Source organism: Gymnogyps californianus, unplaced genomic scaffold, assembly GCF_018139145.2.
Source record: "Gymnogyps californianus isolate 813 unplaced genomic scaffold, ASM1813914v2 HiC_scaffold_52, whole genome shotgun sequence".
Lineage (NCBI taxonomy): Eukaryota > Metazoa > Chordata > Aves > Accipitriformes > Cathartidae > Gymnogyps > Gymnogyps californianus.
The window spans coordinates 144,813-165,367 of NW_026114422.1; the positions used below are offsets into that span (position 1 = coordinate 144,813).

A 20,555-nucleotide genomic window follows, 5' to 3' on the forward strand; every position below is an offset into this window, starting at 1 on the left:
AGAGCTTACTAGCATATAAAAAAGCCAATATTTGCATATTCTAAACCATCTTCAGGTTTTCTGCTGATCTTTCTTTAAAAATCAAAGTCAGCAAGTCTGATACAGTTCATTGAATTTCCCATCCATTTTTAATGGAAAATGCAGTTTCCACAAAGCTCTTCAATCACCTGTTTAGAAAATAAACTTTTGCTGTAGTCTCGATTTTTGGTGGAAACAAAAAGTAGATGTTAAGTTTTAAGTCAACTCGATGTTATTTGTACTTAGATCTTACACCTGACACACTTGACATTCTTTCGCTGCATTCCCTGATGGCTCCATCTCCCGACTTCGCAGCTCCCAGCTGAACACTTGCATTACATCATGGAAAATGTAGTCTAGCTGGGTAAACTAGCCTTCGTGAATGAAGCAACTAGGCACTCAAATTATGGCTTCTGCATCGTATGCTATCAAGTGCTGTTCATTGTTAAATCCAAGCAAGATGAATAAGTGTTTTCAACTGTAAGTTGCCAAAAATGCCATTTTCAAGCTAAAGTTCCAAAAGATTTAATTAATTAAAAATACTGATTGTTCTAAAATGATACATCAAAGTCTCCCTCCATAAGAAAGATGGTATCAGCTTTATTTGCTAGCTCTGATCCTTATTGTATATTATTTTCATAATATTTTACATTAGCAGTGTGGCTGTAATTAGGGACAGAATTTCCTGCTACAAGCAGAGGCAGCATTTGGTATTTACCCGGTGCTATGCAGGAGTCTTATATTCTCAGCCTGCCACTGTGGCTCATCAGCATTTTCTCTTTTTTTTTTTTCCAGGAAGGCCATTTAATTTGAGGAGTCGGTATGATCCCGAATGGTATGGTTTTTAATAAACACAGAAAAATAAAAAGAATCCTTCTCACTTTACCCTCTGCAGCAACTGCGAGCATTATGCACCGCACCGCTTGCTAAAAATTAACCGGGACAGATAGCTGACACCAGCCTTTTTACAGACCTTTTCGACACCAAGGCAAACACAACACGTTAATTGCGTTCAATTTACTCACCGCGGGTCGTGGCACGGAGTCCCTCACCTTGGGCTACCAGAGCGGTTCCAAGCCGGACCATCTGCGAAGCGAGCCGGCCGCATGGAGCTCGCACCTGGCTGCAACCAGCGCTTCCAGGGAGCAGCGCGCGCGCGCGACCAGCGAGCCAGCACACGCCGGGCACCCCACGGAGCAGGGGCTCACCCCGCGGCCCAATGGCCGTAGCTACCGTAGTGCCTCTAATAGAAGGGAAAGATTTGGGGCGCGCCTCACTGAGCCGCCTCAAGGGCTTATTGCGGGCACGCGTAGGGTCAGCCACCCCGGCTCCTGCCCTAGAGGAGCAGCACCCCGACAACAACACCCCGGCTTCGCCCATTTCAGCCCACCTCTGAGACAGGAGCCCAGGCTAGGCCATCCCACGTGGGGCCGCCCATGGGCGCCTCCTACCTGCCTTCCGAGGCACCTCTGCCGCCTCCCAGCAGCTCTCAACTTCCGCGGAGCTCCAGCAAAAGGCGAGCATCACTCTGCTCCCCAGGGCGAGGCGCTGTGAAGCGGGCCAGCCCTCGCCTTTCCGTGGGCGAGGGTGGCTGCCTCAGCCGTTACCGTATTTTCCGGCTGCGGGACACGGTTCTCCCCACCTGCCGCCCCCCGCCGGCTTTCCTAAGCAGAGGTAACCGGGTTGAGGCCCCAGCGGCCCCACCCCCCGCATTCCACTCCTTATATGGTGTCAGAGAGGGGCGCCGCCAGCTATGCCCCCTTTTCCCACCAAGCGTGCGAGGCGCTCTCGGGCTTGCGCGCGTGACATCAGCGGGGGGGGAAGAAAAAGGCGACACATCGGCACGGTGTCCCCGCGCCAGGAGCGCGCACACCATCCCCCACCAGCGCGCGGAACGAGCCTTCCTCGGGCCGTTCTATTTATGTTTGTGGCGCCGATTTGCATAAGGCTCCGCCCCCCGCCGTGGGCGAGGCGGCCGGCACCGCCCCCGCGGCCATGTAAGGGAAGAGGGGGCGTGACCCAGGGGGTGGTTCGCGGCCGCTCGCTGCCTTCCTGGTGCCGTTTATAGGGTACAGCCACTTCCGCTATCTGCTTAGAAGCAGCGCGATCATGGCGGAGCGTGGTCAGCTCCCTCCCCCCGCCAAGCGCCTCTGCTGCAGACCTGGCTATAGCTCAGGGTGCAGGCCGGGCCAGCGGGTAGGCGGCACCGGACTCGGCACCGGGGCGCTCTGCGCCGGACCCTCCTCCGCAGCTGCCGCTGCCGCTGCAGCAGCTGCTGCTGCCGCCGCCGCCGCTGCCCTGCGGCTGCTGCCGCTCGGCAAGACCCAGAGCCCCGAGTCCCTGCTGGACATCGCGGCTCGCAAGGTGGCGGAGAAGTGGCCCTTCCAGCGGGTGGAGGAGCAGTTCGAGCGGATCCCAGAGCCGGTCCAGCGCAGGATCGTCTACTGGTCCTTCCCCCGCAGCGAGAGGGAGATCTGCATGTACTCCTCCTTCAACACCGGCGCCGAGGACCCCGCCGCCGCCCCCGGGGGGGCCACCGCCGGCACCGCGCCCGTGGGGGCACGGACGCCGACGACGAGAACCGCCTGCCTTTCCGCAGGGGCATCGCTCTGCTAGACGGCGGCTGTGTCGATAATGTCCTGCAAGTCGGTGAGTCACCGGCCGGGACCGCGCTGCGGAGCCGGGCCGCGGCCACCTGGGCAGGGCGCCGCGGGTCTCCCCCTGCGTGTCACCCGCCTGCCATCCGGGGAGCCGCCTCCCTCCCTGCGTGGCCCCGGCGGCCGGAGCCACCCCGCCTCCTTGGCGCGCCCCGGCAGCCCCTCAGGGGGCCGGCAGCGCGGCCGGGGAGCTGCCCCCCGCGGCCCGGTCTGCACGAACCCTTCACTCCCAGGCTGTAATTCGGGCCGGGCAACTTCCTCTGCCAGTCTCCTCCTTCTCGCATCCAGAACATGGAATAACTCCTTCGCCCCGCTCCGTGACACATCCACGGCCCCCACCGCCAGCGGCCGGCCCGGTCTCCTGGCACGCTGCCCCCCGCCTGTCCCTTTAACTCTCACGACGCGTCGTGCCCGCTCCCTGTAATCCAGAGTGTGTAATCCCGTTTGGCTCTGCTCCTTCCCAGCGCCCACCCTCGGTAATCCGGGTCATCGCCATACCCCGAGTCACAATAGCGAGGAGATGCCTCCGCCGCGCCCCCCCCCCCCCCCCCCCCGCCCCGGGACCGCCGGTGGAAATGAATCAGCAGAAGGCGGCCGGCGGAGGAAGAGGGCGGGATGCACCGCGGTCCAAAATAAAGAAATAAAAGAGGGTGCGAGACCCCAGGAGCGGGTGTGCAGTGCGGTGGGGGAAGCCGCAAACAAAGGCATTTCTAGGGCGGCGGCGTGCCAGAGGGTGGGGGCGCGATCCACCCAAGCCCCGCCGCCGTGGGGGGGGGGCGTCGGGAAAGGCCCCCGGTTCGGGGTGACGGCGGGGAGCTGCCACAGCTCGGGCGCGGAGGGGCCCACGAGTTACTTTGGGATGAGCCTCTGCGTGACAACAGCGAGGTGAGGAGGAAAGCGTTACTCTTCCTCCTCCTGGAATAATACTTCCTTCCCCCGCTTCCGCCGCTGCCCCCACACCCGGCGGCCGCCGCCTTCCGCTGCTCTTCACCCGTTGCGAGCTGGCACCCCTAGTTAACTCCTCCCTGCCTCCGTTTAAAGGGCACTGGAGGTTGGTGCCCTCCGCCCCGACGGGGGGGCTGCCTGGGGGGAGGGGGCTCCACTCCCCGCCTGCAATCAACCCCCCGTCGGGACGGTGGTGGCCCCGCGAGGAAGGGGCTTATAGCTTCTCCGGAAAACTTCCGCGGGGGGGTGGTGCGCTTGCGCTTTGTGCGACTCGGGCATGTCGGGCGCATCGCCGTGCGGCGATGCCTTGCGGAGGAGGAGGAGGCGGCGGCGACTGGGCACTTTGTTCTCATTTTCATGTTTATTTGTGTTCAATTTTCTGTGTGTGTGTCCCCCTCAAAGGGGAAGCCAGACAAAAGAGACTATTGCTTCTCACCGCCAGCTCGACAGTCGGGGAGCAGGGCGGGACGGCGACTCCGCGGGGCCGGTCCCTCTGTCCCGCCCTGTGCTGGGCCGGACCGTCCCCCGGCGGTGGCTCAGCTGCGGCTGCTGCTTGCCTTTTGTTCGCAGCGCCGTGTGGGGCTGAGCCGCGCCGAGTTGTGGCGGCGGCCTCGGTCCCGGTGCTGCAGATCGGGGTTGGAGGGTGGTGGGCTCCCCATCGGCCTTGTCCGCAGCGGATTTCACTTCGCGGGCAGCCTGCAAACGTGACTTCTACTTTCCGAAGGGAAGCTCTGTTGCTGTTCCTGGGCTAAGCGCCCTTCCCTTCTGCCTAGGTGGAGTTCAGCTTTAGACTTTTTTTTAAATTTTTAAATTTTTAAAATTTTCTTAATTTTTTAAGGGTTTAAAAAATTCTTTTTTAAGGGTTTTAAATTTTTTTTTATTAACTTTCTTATAAGTTTAATCTTTTGGCTTTCTCTCTCTTTCCAAAGGTCTGATGCGCATCTGTGGTTCCTCAGGACTGGCAAAACCAGAAGTAGGGCTTTTTTAGTTTGGTTGGCAGTGCTGAGACTATTTTTTTTTCCCCCTTTTGCTTGCACTTGATTCTGTTTGCAAGCAATGAGGAATGACAGGAGTGCACATAGGGAGGATTTCTTGGCTGATTACATTTAAGCTAGGAATTCACTGTGAAAATAAAGCCAAGGGGTGATAAATAAAAGATGCAATCTTTTCTAGGACACTCAGTGTGGACTTGGCTTTGCTTGCTTTCAGCAGTGGAATAGGCCTCAATGAGTAGTTGTGAAAGAAAAAAAGTAACTTTTTGCATAGCTTCAAAAGGGGAGTAATGTTGGCAAGGGTCAATATGAAGAAAGAAAATATGCATAAATACAACTGAAGTGTTGACTGTTGCTTCTGGACCCCTTAACTGCATTCCAAACAAATGTTATACCTACTGCTGAAAATACCTTTAGTTGTGTGTTTTGTTTTTGTTTTTTTTTTTTTAACCTTATGTGAGCCTCCTTTGGAAGGTTGTGCAAAAATAGTAGTGGAAGCTGGTGATATGAAAATGTCAATTGTATTGTTATTAAGGGCATTGTCCAAATGCCTTTTAAACACTGACAGGCATGGGGCATTGTTCCTGCTATATTTAGCATTGGTGTGGCCTCACCTTGAGTACTGTGTGCAGTTCTGGGCCCCACAATTTAAGAAGGATGTTAAGGTCCTTGAATGTGTCCAGAGGAGGGCAACAAAGCTGGTGAAGGGCCTGGAAGGCATGTCCTATGAGGAGCAGCTAAGGACTCTGGGTTTGTCTAGTTTGGAGAAAAGGAGGCTGAGGGGCGACCTCATTGCTCTCTGCAGCTTCCTGAGGAGGGGAAGTGGAGAGGGAGGTGCTGATCTCTTCTCCCTGGTATCCAGTGACAGGATGTGTGGGAATGGTTCACAGCTGTGTCGGGGAGGTTCAGACTTGACATTAGGAAGCATTTCTTTACCGAGAGGATGGTCAAACACTGGAACAGGCTTCCTAGAGAGGTGGTCGATGCTCCAAGCCTGTCAGTGTTTAAGAGGCATTTGGCCAATGCCCTTAATAACATGCTGTAACTTTTGGTCAGCCCTGAATTGGTCAGGCAGTTGGACTAGAATTTTCTTTTTTTTTTTTTAAGGAGAAAATGAATTGCAAATCACTTCCCATCACAGTTTTTAAAACAAGGAATCTTCTTTTCTAGAAAAGTATTATATTGGGTTGACCTAACAAAATTTTTCATCGTTTGTTTTGGGTCAGTTTTCATGTTTCTCGCATTTCATTTTCCCCCTAATTTCAAGGCTTTCCTTGCTCCCAAGAAATCAATTTTCATTTTCAAAGCTTGCTTTCAGTTTAGGAAAGCAATTCCATCTCTGTATATGATCAGATGTTTTGGCATATAGCAGTTTTTGAATTTGAGCCAGTTGTCATGCCAGCAACCGATGCTTGTGTGTGCTCTCTCTCCCTGCACTCAACTTTGAGATGAACAATTAATTAAAAGCAAAATCTGTTTGGGAGGGTAGGCTGAAACAATTTAAGTCAGCATTGGACAGATTGGTTTCCTTAAATCAGTAGCTAGTTGCAGTGTTTTGCCATATCGTTTGCTTTTTTTAATGAACCTGTTAAAATTGAACCCTTACATAAGACTCTGGTAAAGTTCTAATTAAAAAAAACACCACCACCAACAAAAAAAAAACCCCCAAAAACCCCACCCTACTTAGAGTGAGAAGTAGTATATTATGTACAGCAGTTTTTACTGGTGAAGGATAAAGTATATTATGTGGCACACTATAAGATATGTCTGCATGGGTTCAATTTTAATGTCACCTGCTATCCAGGTAATCTAGTTGTTATGTCAAGACAAATCCTGAAGTTTTGTAGTAGTTAACAAAATATGAGTGCAAAGTTATGGTAATATAGGAATGCAGCTGACACCCCTTAATTTACTTTTTCTTTAGCTGGTTTTCTTTGGGGATTAGGTAGGAGAATTTACTGCATCGTTAAAACAATAAAAAAAGAAAAAAAGGACCACACTATTTTAACTGACAAAAGCTATCCTAATTTATGAATATGCTGTGACAGTGTCCTGGTTTTGGCTGGGATAGAGTTAACTCTCTTCTTAGTAGCTGGTACAGTGCTGTGTTTTGGATTTAGTGTGAGAATAATGTTGATAACACTCTGATGTTTTAGTTGTTGCTAAGTAGAGCTTATCTTAAGCCAAGGACTTTTCAGTTTCCCATGCTCTGCCAGCAAGCAGGTGTGCAAGAAGCTGGGAGGGAGCATAGCCAGGACAGCTGACCTGAACTAGCCAAAGGGGTATTCCATACCATGGAATGTCCCTTTTTGTTATAGTCCTTTTCATTACTATTATTATTATATTTCATTATTATTATTGTTAGTATTATATTTTACTTTAGTTATTAAACTGTTCTTATCTCAACCCATGAGTTTTACCTTTTTTCCCAATTCTCCTCTCCATCCCACTGGGAGCGAGGGGGGGGGAGTGAGGGAGCGGCTGCGTGGTGCTTAGCTGCTGACTGGGGTTAAACCACGACAGACAGGAACTAATTCGAAATTTTAAAAAGCTTTCATGTGCAGCAAGGGTACAGATTTAATGCAAATTCTGATTGTCTGGAATATAGTCAACCTGACAGCATGTGAATACTTGAGTACTGTCCAACAACTGCACTTGTTCTGGGAGATCTGTCTCCTTGAACTTCCAGTTTTTCCTTTTGGTTTACTATCTAAAACTACCTATGTAAAAAGCTTCTCTCGGCTGAATATGTATGCAGCTCTTGACATGGCTTCGTAACCTTTTGTGACCTGGATCACTAGAGGTGTTGGCTGGTACTGTATGCTGGTTTGCATTCTCCTTCTAGCTACGTGCCAGTTATCATGATTTATGTGATGCCCTTGCAATGCATTACCATGCCGTCCTCTGACGAGGTAGTAATATGCATCCAGTCTTTGTTGCCTTGGCCCCACTATTGAAGACCAGGATGTCTAGAAAACTTGTGATGTAAGTCACTATCTTAAAATAGGGTTTTTTTCTGACTTAATTCTGCAAATTTGTAAACAGACCAGAGGAGTGTAGCCTTCTAATAGTAACTAAAGTGTAGAGAATTCCTTTGTGGTTAAGTCAGAACTGATAAAAGGCCTGCTGTAGGAGCTGAGCAGTTGTACAAAATACTTTAATGAATTGTGTCAAATCAGAAATAGACTGAAGTGTCTCCTAATGTGGGCTTTTTACCAATGCTTTATTAAACCCTTCTGAAAAATGAAAAATAGTGTGAAAGAGGGGAATCTTTAACTGCGTTTGAAGTATATTTTAAGATAATTCTGATGTGCACTGTCACATACTTTAAAAAGGAGAGCTTAATCTTTTTTATTTATCTATTTTTTTACTCTAACCCTCTACTCCTTGTTGCAAGTGAGTACATTTGACAGTCTTGAAATATCTGGAAACTTTTGCTTTGGAAATGCATGGGCAATGGCTGAGAAGGTCTGACGTTAATTCGAAGGATGCAGTAAAACTTGTCAGTAAGCTTAAATTCACACTAGTAGAACTAGCTGATCAGATAAATCAGAAGCTCATTTACTGAATTAATGTGCTAAAAATTCAGGTGACTTACCTTTTGTCCTGCTTTATTTAACAATCTGTATGTTTACATAAGTCATCTTTCATTGTTAATTGGTGTCAGACCTTTAATACATTAAGGGATTGTTGGAAAAATAAGGGGGGGAATGGCACTATAGTCAGAAATTTCACAGAAGTAGGCATTAATATATATCTTTGTCTATTTTTGTTTTGGACAAAGTTATTGACATTCAAATGATCTTTTTAAAGGCTGGGAAAATCAAATGTTGCATAGTTGTATGACTTGTAAGAAGTGAGACACTTTGTACGCATGCCAAGTTTAACTGCTAACTGGTTACTGACAGCTGGGTAGTAATGCAGATACAGTGCAGGAACTATGCAGGAATTGTGCAGCTGACTACAATGTTTAATTTATACTGACTAATGAAATAAAGAACATTCGACCATTGAGGCACTTAAAATTGGATAAACTGTTTTATAAAGTGTGAGACAAATTTACAATCTGTAATACAGCAGAGGATCAAGTTTGCATGTATTCTAATTATTTTTGTATTTTTAAACTTGTGTTAAAAGCAAGGTTTTGGGTTAAAGGCTTTTACCAGCACTGGCTCTCTTGGGTTTGTTTCCTTATGCTTAAAGTTTGACTCTTTCTTATTTTATACTAGTGGCTTGTATTCTCTCTGCATACCAGTGTTCAGCTATGTGTGCAAGGCATAGTGGCAGCACAAACTCTCTTCAGCAAATCAGCTTCTAGCTTACCCTTGTCAAGAGCCAGCTGGTGAGCTTTATAAATATTTATTTTCTACATTCAGCTTTGATATTTTGACTGGCCTAAAGCTCATAGAGCACCAATCCATATTCAGTGATTAATGATGGTATTGATAGTGCATTTATGGAAAGTATAAATAAATGCAGATAGTATGGTCTTCAGGATTTCATATGCTTAGGGGCTGGTCGTTTTTGCCACTTACCTGCAGTTTTGGCCATGAAAGGATGGCAGATAAAATGACTGTGTTAAGAATTCATTAACAAAAAAGTCTACAGATAATCTTCTGGAAAACATGAGCTAGTCAGCAAAGTTGTGTGAAGAACCTTACAGTAAGCTATTGATTACTTGCACAGCAGTTGCTTCAATGAAGCACTTATTTTCCCTCTCATGTTTGAGGAATACAGTACACTGCTTTGGGAAGGTGAAAAAGTAGTCTTAGTAAAACACTCGTTTGCATATTTACAAAGCTGGCCTCAGTGACCACATTAAGCATGGCTTGTGCTTCTTCAAGACAATTCTGCTGAGTCTGCCGATTTGTAAAAGTTCAAGAACAGGGAAAAATCAATAGTCTAAATGAATTGTTTAATATATTAGCTAAAGGAAGGAAACCTGGAATGCTTTTATTCTGAAATACTGTGTTATGACCAATGACAACTGGCTGTACTGCTGTTGTACATGCAAAATGAGTCTCAGTTCCTCCATTGATTTAGGTTGTAAACTGAAACCTTGCAAACTGACTACAATTAGTGTCTTGGGGATAAAATATCAGTCCATTATATTCTGTGTATGGATTTAGTGTAGCTATATTACATAAAGCATGAAACTTCAATTTTGCTTCTTCTAGAGCAGAGGGATGAGGATGACATAAAATGTGTAACTGTTTTTTAGCTCTTTGTTATTGCAAGCCATGATATGCGAGAGCACCATCATGCAGCTTTCTTGGTCAAATCTAAATGCATGAATTTATAGAGGTGACTTCAGCTAAATGTGCTACTAATGCATGAATGGTAGGCAGTGACTAGGAATGGGACTTGATGTAACAGATGCCTTGGCAGTCTGATGGGATAAGGAAGCTGAGAATAACTTGATTAGTGCTACTTTTAGAAGCAGCATACCACTCTAGTTTTACTGACAGTTTTCAGTGATCAAACTTTACATTGTCATGTATCCTGGCACTAATTTACAGGTTTAATTTCTAGGTAGTTATGTAGATGATAAATGTAAGTGGCTGTTTGGTGGCAGGAGTGAAGAAGTGTTTAGGAGTAAACAAGAGTTTGGCTCATTGAATAAGATGTACTTGAAGAGAAGAGAGATGATAGTAAAATGCTGAGTTGACCTTTATAGATGAGAGGCTAGAAAGAGAAGTGGGCAAGTGATGATGCCTGAGATAAGGTAGAGGTCAAAGAGCTCAGTAGATCCCTGAAGAGGTGTATTTAAGGAGGATATAGTCTGAATGACTGCTCCTCATGGTCTACTTCCAATGGGTATTAGCGAAGGCATGGAAGCTGATAGATTCTTTCCTATAAAATGAAACAAAACTTTCAAAATGGAAAGCAGGTTGGCAAACTGTAACTTAGCTGTCATGTAGCTTTTGAAATTGTAAAATATGTTTAAAGTTATGAAGTGGGTGTTCTCTTGCTCTCTTTTTTAACCTTACATCCCAATTTAAATTTTATAAATAAGATGTTTCCTTTGTGTGTCAGATACACTCTGTTTTTCAGAAAGCGCTGACTTTATTTAATTGAAGGGTGTTTGTCAGACTGTACTTTATCAGAAGCGGAAGCTATTTCTGTTGGGTCATGGTGGAGGCTCCATCATTACAGTGGTAAAACAAAATCATTGACTTCATTTTGTACAACTGTTTGAAACAGATTTATTCATAAATATGCATTGATAAGATCATAGAATATAACTGAATTTCTTTTTATTATAAGGTATAGTCAAATTGTGTCTTAATTCTCAACAGGCTTAATTTTAAAACATTCTGTATTACAAAAAGAGCAGGTATGTGTTTTCTATCTCTTTTTTTTTTTTTTTTTTTTTTTTCCCCCCTCCATAGTAGTGAATATTTGTGGTACCCAGACTTGAGAAGAACTGAGAGGGGTTTTTTTGCTTTTTTTTTTGCTTTTTTTTTTTTCCCCAAGGCTATATGTTGTGCTGACCTGGGAATAAGGATGGGGAGTGCAATGTTAGACTGGATAAATGGAAAGAGATGTGAATCATGAGCATGCACTTCAGTGAATCCTGCCTGTTATGAGGTCCATCTTCCCCACCCTTCTTGAATAACAAAATGAAGTTAAGAAGTAGAGATGAAGTGTTGAGAAACATCTACTGAAAGGAGGAAGCAGAGGAGGATGACTGTGCAATGAGACACTGAGCTGTGATTTTTTTTTTAGGAAGTAAAAGGAGAGCCACAAAAGCCAGTGAAGGTCGAAAGTTCTGGGAGAGGAATCTTCAATTTATAGAAGTGCTGAAAGGTAAAGGAATACAAATCCTGAAGCATATCCAGAAAAGCTTTCCACTGGGGACCATGGTGAGAGCTATCCCAGTGTGATGCACTGCACTGGAACCAGCAAAGGCTCAATGGCAGAATCGCATTCTAGGCAAGGGCCTCAGTGTACTCAGTTATTTGGCAGTGGGAGTGAGAAGATGGTGATGTGGGGCAGATGGTGTTATGATATAACACAAGCACCTCGGGCAGAAGTTACGTGGGTGAATGAGGTGGGGGAGTCAGCAGCATAAGAGTGCAAAAAGAAGTCTGTATATTAGCCTAGCATACATGTAGCTTGATTGGTAGATGGGGGTGGGGTGTTATCTGTAGCTGTGTTTTGGGCCAGGTAGCTTGGAAGGGATAGCATTGCATGTGACCTTGGTAAGGAAATGAATGTTCTGAACCTGGGGATGGGGGAATGTGGTGTGAGGGAATAAGCAGATCCACCTATATTGCAGTTGCTATCATCTGATGCTGGTTTGAAATACAGTGGGAAGAGTACATTTGCAGTGTGGGCTGGCGGTGGGACTGCTGCTGAGGTAGCCTGCGATTTAATCTTCTATCAGTAGCTGGGTACAAGTAGTGTAAGTTGCCAGCAGCACGTTCAGCACAGGTTGGACGGACCTTTGACAGGCTCATTCCCTGCAGAGCTCAGTGCCATCACACCCTGCTCTCAGCACTGAGCAGCTCCTCTTCCACGGACAAAAGCACTGCCAGGCCTTCGTTTAGTTTGCTTTCCTGTGGGAATGAATATATTTGTGAGCAGGAGGCTGTTGTGAGGTTTGTTGGCAATATGTACTCTAGGTGTCTAATGGCAGTGTCCAGCGTGGTGGTTACAGCTCGCTAGCCCTGACATGGGCATGCTGGTGCAGTGATACAGGTACTAGGAGTTGGTGTTATGATGAAAGGGCCTCCATTAGCTTGAGCTGTGCATGTCAACTGTTCAGAGACTCTTCTACTGGCCTACAAAACCTGGATTGTGTCATAAAGGTGGTGTGCTGATCAAAGGCTGAGACCAGTAGTCTACAGTCTTTGTAAATACAGGTTTAAAGCTAAAATACAAGCCTGATGTCTATCTTCTTTCTAAGGCTGGTAACCTTAGGTTGCCTGACAAAGATTATAAATGACAAAAGCCACAAACCTTTACTCTGAGAGAAGTTGAAACTGTGTTTCCAGTTATAATTTAGCAGCGTTATCACTCTTCCCCCTCCCTTTTTCTAGGGAGTGGGCACATTCCTCGTTGACCAAGCCTGCTGCCATGAGGAAAGCTGCTGATACAGCAGCACAGTGTGGTTGTAACACTTCCTTGTGAGCATGGGAGTCCTTCTCCAGGAGCCCATTCCAGCAAGCTTGCTCCCTCTTGTCACTTGGTGAACTCCTCCAAGGACGGACTATGAAACAGGCCTAACAAATGTTTTTTCCATTGTGAAATACTCTAGTCATGAATATGGTAAATAAAATAACTGACTCATTTGCTGTGCTGTGACTCATTTGCTGCTCTGTGCCTCATTGTGTAACTCCTAGAACAGAAAACGCATATCGCTGTGCTTATAAACTTATATTTTGGAAAGTGTGTTCATGATTGTCATTTGCAAACTTCACCCACTGTGAAGACCACTGTGTGTCATTCACCCTGAAGTTACGTGGTTGCTTTAGGCTGGCTTAAATGCAGCCTGCTGTCAAAGGGATGCTGCAGTTCTCCTCAAGCTTGCACCTTGTGCCAGGGTTTGTGGAGCTGTGTGGTGAGCCAGACAACTGGCCTGCTTATGAATTCAGATCTTGCTAGGTGAATTTTACCTGGTTTATTGGCCAAAAAAAATGTTACTGTTGATTCAAGGAAGAGTAGATTGCAAGAGGGGGGCACTGAGAAGTGTAGGACTCATTTCTGTGTCAGTCACACTTAGACTAGCTTAAAGTGATCATGAAGCTCTGACTGCTGTCTGGGGAAAGGAGATGGCTGCTGTGCTTGGGAGTTCACTATTGGCAAAAGGTGGCCTGATTGTTCCAGAGATGGCAGCATGAGCCTTTCCTGAGCTGTGATATGTGTTGGGCCTGTATGAGTGAGCCATCTTCCACATCTCTTCATCCATAGTGTTTTTCCTTGTTACAACACCTTGACCAAGAGATGAGTCCCCCTACCGTGCTCCCCCAGTGGTTAAAAGAAAGCCAGACAAATGTTTACTTTAGGAGTACAGGAAAGGGGAAGGAAATACCTAACTATTTACTCCAATAGTGTATGTTCACTTCTCTCTGTATCTGCATAGCTGTTGCAAAAGGTGCTTTTTGCCTTCAAAGTTCATATCTTGCCTCTTTTGAGACAGTACTGAGCTTCAGCATACTTATACATAACACAGACTTTCGAGACAATTTTTCCACTTATTATACAGTTGTTTGGTGACCAAATAATGTGTTCTATGTTTTGTTTTTCATTCATAGCTGTTGACTTCAGTTGCTAAAGTAAGCATTCATAGCTTTTTGTCTGGTTAGGCCTGCTGAGCCAACATAGCTAAGAATGAGCTAGAATCTCCTCTTTGTTTCTTGGGCTTTGATTGGTTGCCCCTCAACAGTATCACTGGAGGCTGTAGGGTCATGATGGTATAGCAGAGACTTCAGTTGGCTTGCATGGTCTTCATTACTCATAGTAATGCATGAGAAGGAAATGACGGAGCAGGACTTGTAGATCTCAAGCTGAGTTTGTAGGGCTGGCATGTAGGGGGAAAAAACCCCTTATTGCTTGTAAACTGAGTACTTCTGATATGGACCTCACTGAGAGTCTAAAATAGCTTTGTGGGGTTCCAGTATCATTACTACTTCCCCAAGTAGAACAGCAGTTGAGTAGAATGTTGGTGCTTTTGTATAACTTGCATAGTGTGGAAGTTAAATGACAGACAGCTGCTCTGGTAAGCGAGGTGTATTTACTGAATTGATCTGTTTGCAGGACTAGAATAAAGCAGATGTGTGATCTATTCCAGATGGACCAAACTAACACAGCACTAAGCTTGCCCATAACTGGTGGAGGGAAGAAGTGCATTGGGAGCCCTGTTGCACACTTCACAGTGCGAATGAGTCCATTTTCAGGGCAGAAATGGCTTCCCTTTACCATAAAGAGAGATTTCATGGGGCTTTATGTGGGCCTGTCTGGGATAGGATGCTTTGGCTTTCTCAACTGCTTGCACTGGGGGAGATTAAAGCTTATCAACAAGGCTTGCTTTCAACAGTAGCCTGTTTCAATGTGGAAGGATTGATCTGGGTTGCTCACTTCCTAGAGCCTTCCTACAGGTCTGCCTAGAGGATTGTGGCTGTCGGACTCTTTTAAGGCATGCATGAGTGAGAGACAGAGTCCTTAAGTTGTACAGAGCTTAAGCAGGGTACTTTACCTCTCTTGGTTGTCTCCTGCTGGAAAGGAGCCTGCATGACCTCCAACCCTAATTGAAGTGTCTAGTTTCCTTCCTAACCTCTGCTGGTGGTGTTTATTGCACATGTTTATCCAGGCTTCTAAACTAAATATTTCCTCATTTGAGGAAGGTGAAGTTAGTCTGTTATCTTTCCTGCTCCATTGCTGCACTACTAAGTCTTCTAAAATTAGATGGCTCCTTTCTGTCAAATCATGTTTTAGGCTGATCACAGGTGTTTAATGTGATACTTTTGTGAGCTGACCATGATTTCTGCAAGCCAGGTTTGTTAAAGAAGTACCAGCTTGAACTCTTGTCCACTTAGTGAATGAAGAGCAGTCAGGTATATCAGTTCTTCAGTTTTTGTACCAATTAGTTTGGTTTCATGGCTGTCTTCCTTTTAACCCCTCCACTTCTACCCCTACTTCCTCTTTGCTGTTTTGAAGACATACAATCGGGGAAACTGGCTGTTCAGAACAGTGTACTGAGCTATATGCAGTTCTGTTGCTCACATGAAGCTAACAACTAGGAAAAAGAACTATCTCCATGAGTAATGCAAGAGGTTCTTTAAACACAGTCAAATAAAACAAAAGCGTTCAATTTTGAAGCTCGACTAAGCTATATTCAGTGTAAGAAGTACTATCCCAGGAAGGATGAAGGCTTACAGGACCTGAGTGGGGGAAGAGGAGAGGAGCAGTGCTTGTAGGCTTCCTTTATCTTCATGAAATTCTTAAATTATTTCATCTGCTATGGGTGGATATGTGTACTTTAATTATATTTACACAAATCCAAGATCATGACACAGATTCAGGTTACTCTAGAAAAAGTATTTTAAATCGCATTTTATTCATAACTGAGTATGTTTTGTCTTTAATCTGGGGAAAACTTTTTTTTTTGCCTCAGTAAAAAAGCATTATTTTATTGGAAAGGCATTTAAGAGGGTTAAAAGCCTGGGATTTTTGTGCCCTACAGTTGTGCCCGAACTTAACTCAGTAGGATTGATGTTTCTTAATGGAACAGACAGCTCAGTGGATGTTCTCATCACAACTCTGGGGTTGAGTGAAAAACAGTCTGTCACCAAAAACCAGAAGAACTTACCTAGTTCTTTGCATACAGATTTGCTCACAAGTTCAGAATTTTGCAGAACTGGTTCAGGAATCCTGACTTGCACTCGCCAGCCTTGCCGAAGCCCTCCAGAAGCATTACGTAAATACCTTCACACCAGCTGAAGGTGACAATGCTGCCTGTGGGTGCATGGCCAGAAGCTGCTTGCTGTAATTTCCTCTCTTTGGACCTTTATCTTGCACCTTCCCAAAAGACAGCTGACTGCTTTCCACCAAGGGGTAAAGTCCTGTGGATTACTCTCCAGTCACTGTTGGGAGACTGTCCATAGGGCAATTTCTGTAGAGTGATGAATGTGCTACCAGCCATGCCTTTGCATAGTTTTTGTTGCTGCAGTAGGTGTGAAGTTATACAAGGTTGTTTGACCTAGTAGAGAAGTCTAAGACAACTCTCAGGATTTTAATTTTGAAGATATGAGGAAGAGGTCATACTGGGTTCAGATAACTACTACTATTAAAACTGTTTGTTTGGTTTTATCCACTTTGGTGCTATTTGAAGTCAGGCCAGAGAGTTCCTGTCAGTTTGTGGTGGGTTGACCTTGGCTGGACACCAGGTGCCCACCAAGCTGCTCTATCACTCCCCCTCCTCAGCTGGACAGGGGAGAGAAAATATAATGAAAGGCTTGTGGGTCGAGATAAGGACAGGGAGATCACTCACTAATTACCATCATGGGCAAAACAGACTCAACTGGGGGAAATTAATTTAATTTATTACCAATCAAATCAGAGTAGGATAATGAGAAATAAGAACAAATCTAAAAACACCTTCCCCCCACCCCTCCCTTCTTCCCGGGCTCAACTTTGCTCCCAAATTCTCTACCTCCTCCCCCCAAGTGGCACAGGGAGACAGGGAATGGGGGTTTCGGTCAGTTCATCACACATTGTCTCTGCCACTCTTTCCTCCTCACACTCTTCCCCTGCTCCAGCATGGGGTCCCTCCCATGGGAGACAGTCCTCCAGGAACTTCTCCAACATGAGTCCTTCCCATGGGCTACAGTTCTTCACGAACTGCTCCAGCATGGGTCCCTTCCACAGGGTGCATTCCTTCAGGAACAGACTGCTCCAGCGTGGGTCCCCCATGGGGTTACAGGTCCTGCCAGCAAACCTGCTCCAGCATGGGCTCCTCTCCTCCACGGGGTCACAGGTCCTGCCAGGAGCCTGCTCCAGCATGGGCTTCCCATGAGGTCACAGCCTCCTTCAGGGCACATCCACCTGCTCCGGTGTGGGGTCCCCCATGGGCTGCAGAGTGGATATCTGCTCCACTGTGGACCTCCATGGGCTGCAGGGGGACAGCCTGCCTCACCATGGTCTTCACCAGGGGCTGCAGGGGAATCTCTGCTCTGGCGCCTGGAGCACCTCCTCCCCCTCCTTCTTCACTGACCTTGGTGTCTGCAGAGTTGTTCCTCTCACATATTCTCATTCCTCTCTTCTGGCTGCTGTTACACAGCAGTTTTTCCCCCTTCTTAAATATGTTATCCCAGAGGCGCTACCACCGTCACTGATTGGCTCAGCCTTGGCCAGTGGCGGGTCCATCTTGGAGCCAGCTGGCACTGGCTCTATCACATATAGGGGAAGCTTCTGGCATCTTCTCACAGAAGCCACCCCTGTAGCTCCCCTGCTACCAAAACCTTTCTATGCAAACCCAATATACAGTTATGCTGTACAGATGGCAGGTTTAGTTCATCCAGCAGTCTCTTTAAATGTATCCATCTTTAAAGATAAAATAAAATTGTGTGCAAACTAGGAGCTGGGACTCATGAAATTACTTTCACCACACATTTTCTGCTAAATGCATCCCAGAATAACTTAGAGTGCATAAAGTAATTTGATGGGCTTCCATCAAGTTGAATCTGTTACAGATTCTGGATGCAAGTACTGGATCTGTTTTAGTTCAGAATACTTGGGCAGAAACAACAGACACAAAATTGACTAGTCTGAGTCTTTAAGAGATGCCCTTTAATAGTGTCTTCCCAAGAATAACACTGCACCAGGTAATGAAGCAAATAAAAGATTATGGGTTTTTTTTTTTTGTGCATAATGATTGAAACCTTGGCTGTTGGGAGGCCTCAGAATATTCTTCACTGGAATCACCTGTATGAAACTCATTTTCAGGTAGGAGTGGCTATTCTTGACTTAGACTGTTGTCTGGATTTAGTAAGCATTCACATTAAAAGCAGTGTGTCAGTTTTGGAAATACCAGCTTCCTTAAAAGAAGGAAAAATCTATCTTGAATGATGAAATATGGTGAATATACAGGTCCACACTGTATTTCTCATTGAGCTTCATGATGGTTTCAGTTCATTTCCTTCTCTTCCATCCCCCCCACCATGTAGTAGTGACAAGAAGAAAAGACAAAGGCAAAAGCAAAACTGAACCCTGTGCTGTTTATTATGAAGATGCCACAAAGACAGTTGAGATCTAGACCTTCTATTTGTAAGAAAAATGTAACATTCACCTCATTAGATGCAGTGGTTGTGAACCTTTTGAAATCCTTCAACTCTTAATTGCTAAAAACTTGAAATATATTCCTGATGATTGCAAAATTTTTAATATCTTTTTGCATTCTGGTTATTCTGAATACAATTTGGCACATCTTGATTAAGGCTGCTTTAATTTGATGCATGTGGAGAGAGTGAATGGAACACAAAGGAGAAACCTCAGCTGAAAGTTCAAATAGCTTTAATCAACCTGGTCATTTAGGAATAAATGTATTTCCTCAGAAAATGGGATAAAGTATGCATGTGCTGTATCTTGGTCATCATTTGAAGTTTGCTATGCCTGAAATAAAATATCAAACTTGGAACTGTACCATAATTGGCAGGTTATTTTAGAGTGAAAAACATAGCAGGTGAAAGGAAGCTGTGGCTTTTAATCAATTCAGTGAAAGTTATGCAGTTCTTGAGCATGCCTGGAAAGGTACAAAAACTTTTTTCTTCTGTTGACAGCATTCAGAGTTGATATACATCTACCCTGTTAGACTTATAGTGGCCTACCTCATGTTTCATTTAAGGCAGGAACAGGATCTATAAGAAAACCTTCATTAACCCTATGTGCTGATGATGACGACTGCTCTTCTTGCATTTCACATTAGCACTTAGCAGGAGGATAGCCTATTTTTGGCACTCTGAGGTTAATTACATTTATCATGCTGTTTACACAGACTAATTTTGAAGGCTATCACCAAATAGGTGTGGGAGGGAAAAAATCTCTCATAATATATTGAAATGCTTATGTGTTTTGGAGACTTTCTTCCATTATAAACACAGAAACTACTTGCCAGCTTTCATTTTCTGCCAGTAGTAATAGGTTTTCCATACATCCACAGCTGTTTATCGTGTAAACAGCTGACAAAAGTTCAGGCTTTCAGGGGTAAGGTGAGCTGGCCTCTGGGTAGAACAAAGACATTCAGTAGGGGGGAAAGGCTTTTTTCTCTCCAGAAGCACAAGTGTAAAGGCAGCTGGCAACATGAGTGCAAATTGGAAACACATCTGGAAACTTAATTCCCCTGACTGTGGTGTTACTGAAGTGCAAGGATTTATTTTTACCTTATTGTCTTTAAGGATGTTAATATTTAGCAAATAAAACTGTATGCTGCTGCTTTTTGGGTTGTAAAAAAAAATGCTGTAATGCACAGAGAATAATTCTGTTAAAATAGAGGGAAGGAAGTGCTTGCACAAATCACGTGATTTGTCTTGTGAGGAATGGGGAGTTGCTAGGGTTAAACTAGATTAAATAAACCCTGTAGTTCTTGGAGCTCTTGGGTTTTCCGGCATTATGTGGGAGTGTTATGGAAATACTCATTATTCAAATAAGCAACCCCTGCGGTTTATTGTGGTGGGTTGACCCTGGCTGGATGCCAGGTGCCCACCAAAGCCACTCTATCACTCCCCCTCCTCAACTGGACAGGGGAGAAAAAAAATAAAACGAAAGGCTCATGGGTCGAGATAAGGACAGGGAGATCACTCACTAATTACTGTCATGGGCAAAACAGACTTGACTTGGGGAAAAATTAGTTTAATTTATTGCTAGTCAAACCAGAACAGGATAATGAGAAATAAAACCAAATCTTAAAACACCTTCCCCCCACCCCTCCCTTCTTCCTGGGCTTAACTTTACTCCGAAGTTCTCTACCTCCTCCCCCCAAGCGGCACAGGGGGATGGGGAATGGGGGTTTGGGTCAGTTCATCACACATTGTTTCTGCCACTCCTTCCTCCTCAGGGGGAGGACTCCTCACACTCTTCCCCTGCTCCAGCATGGGGTCCCTCCCATGGGAGACAGTCCTTCACGAACTTCTCCAACATGAGTCCTTCCCACGGGCTACAGTTCTTCACAAACTGCTCCAGCATGGGTCCCTTCCACAGGGTGCATTCCTTCAGGAACAGACTGCTCCAGCATGGGTCCCCCATGGGGTCACAAGTCCTGCCAGCAAACCTGCTCCAGCATGGGCTCCTCTCTCTCCGCAGGTCCTGCCAGGAGCCTGCTCCAGCATGGGCTTCCCATGAGGTCACAGCCTCCTTCAGGCATCCACCTGCTCTGGTGTGGGGTCCTCCAGGGGCTGCAGGTGGATATCTGCTCCACCATGGACCTCCATGGGCTGCAGGGGGA

General features: G+C 45.7%; 1 protein-coding gene across 1 annotated transcript in view; it reads left to right on the forward strand.

The window, feature by feature from the left end:
* The first annotated feature begins 2,127 nt into the window (after nucleotides 1-2,127).
* Nucleotides 2,128-20,555, forward strand: part of LOC127028970 (zinc finger SWIM domain-containing protein 6-like) — a 117,489-nt gene continuing 99,061 nt past the window's right edge. The window contains 2 exon segments of the mRNA XM_050914648.1: nucleotides 2,128-2,578; nucleotides 2,581-2,667. Coding sequence (XP_050770605.1) covers nucleotides 2,128-2,578; nucleotides 2,581-2,667 — 538 coding nt within the window.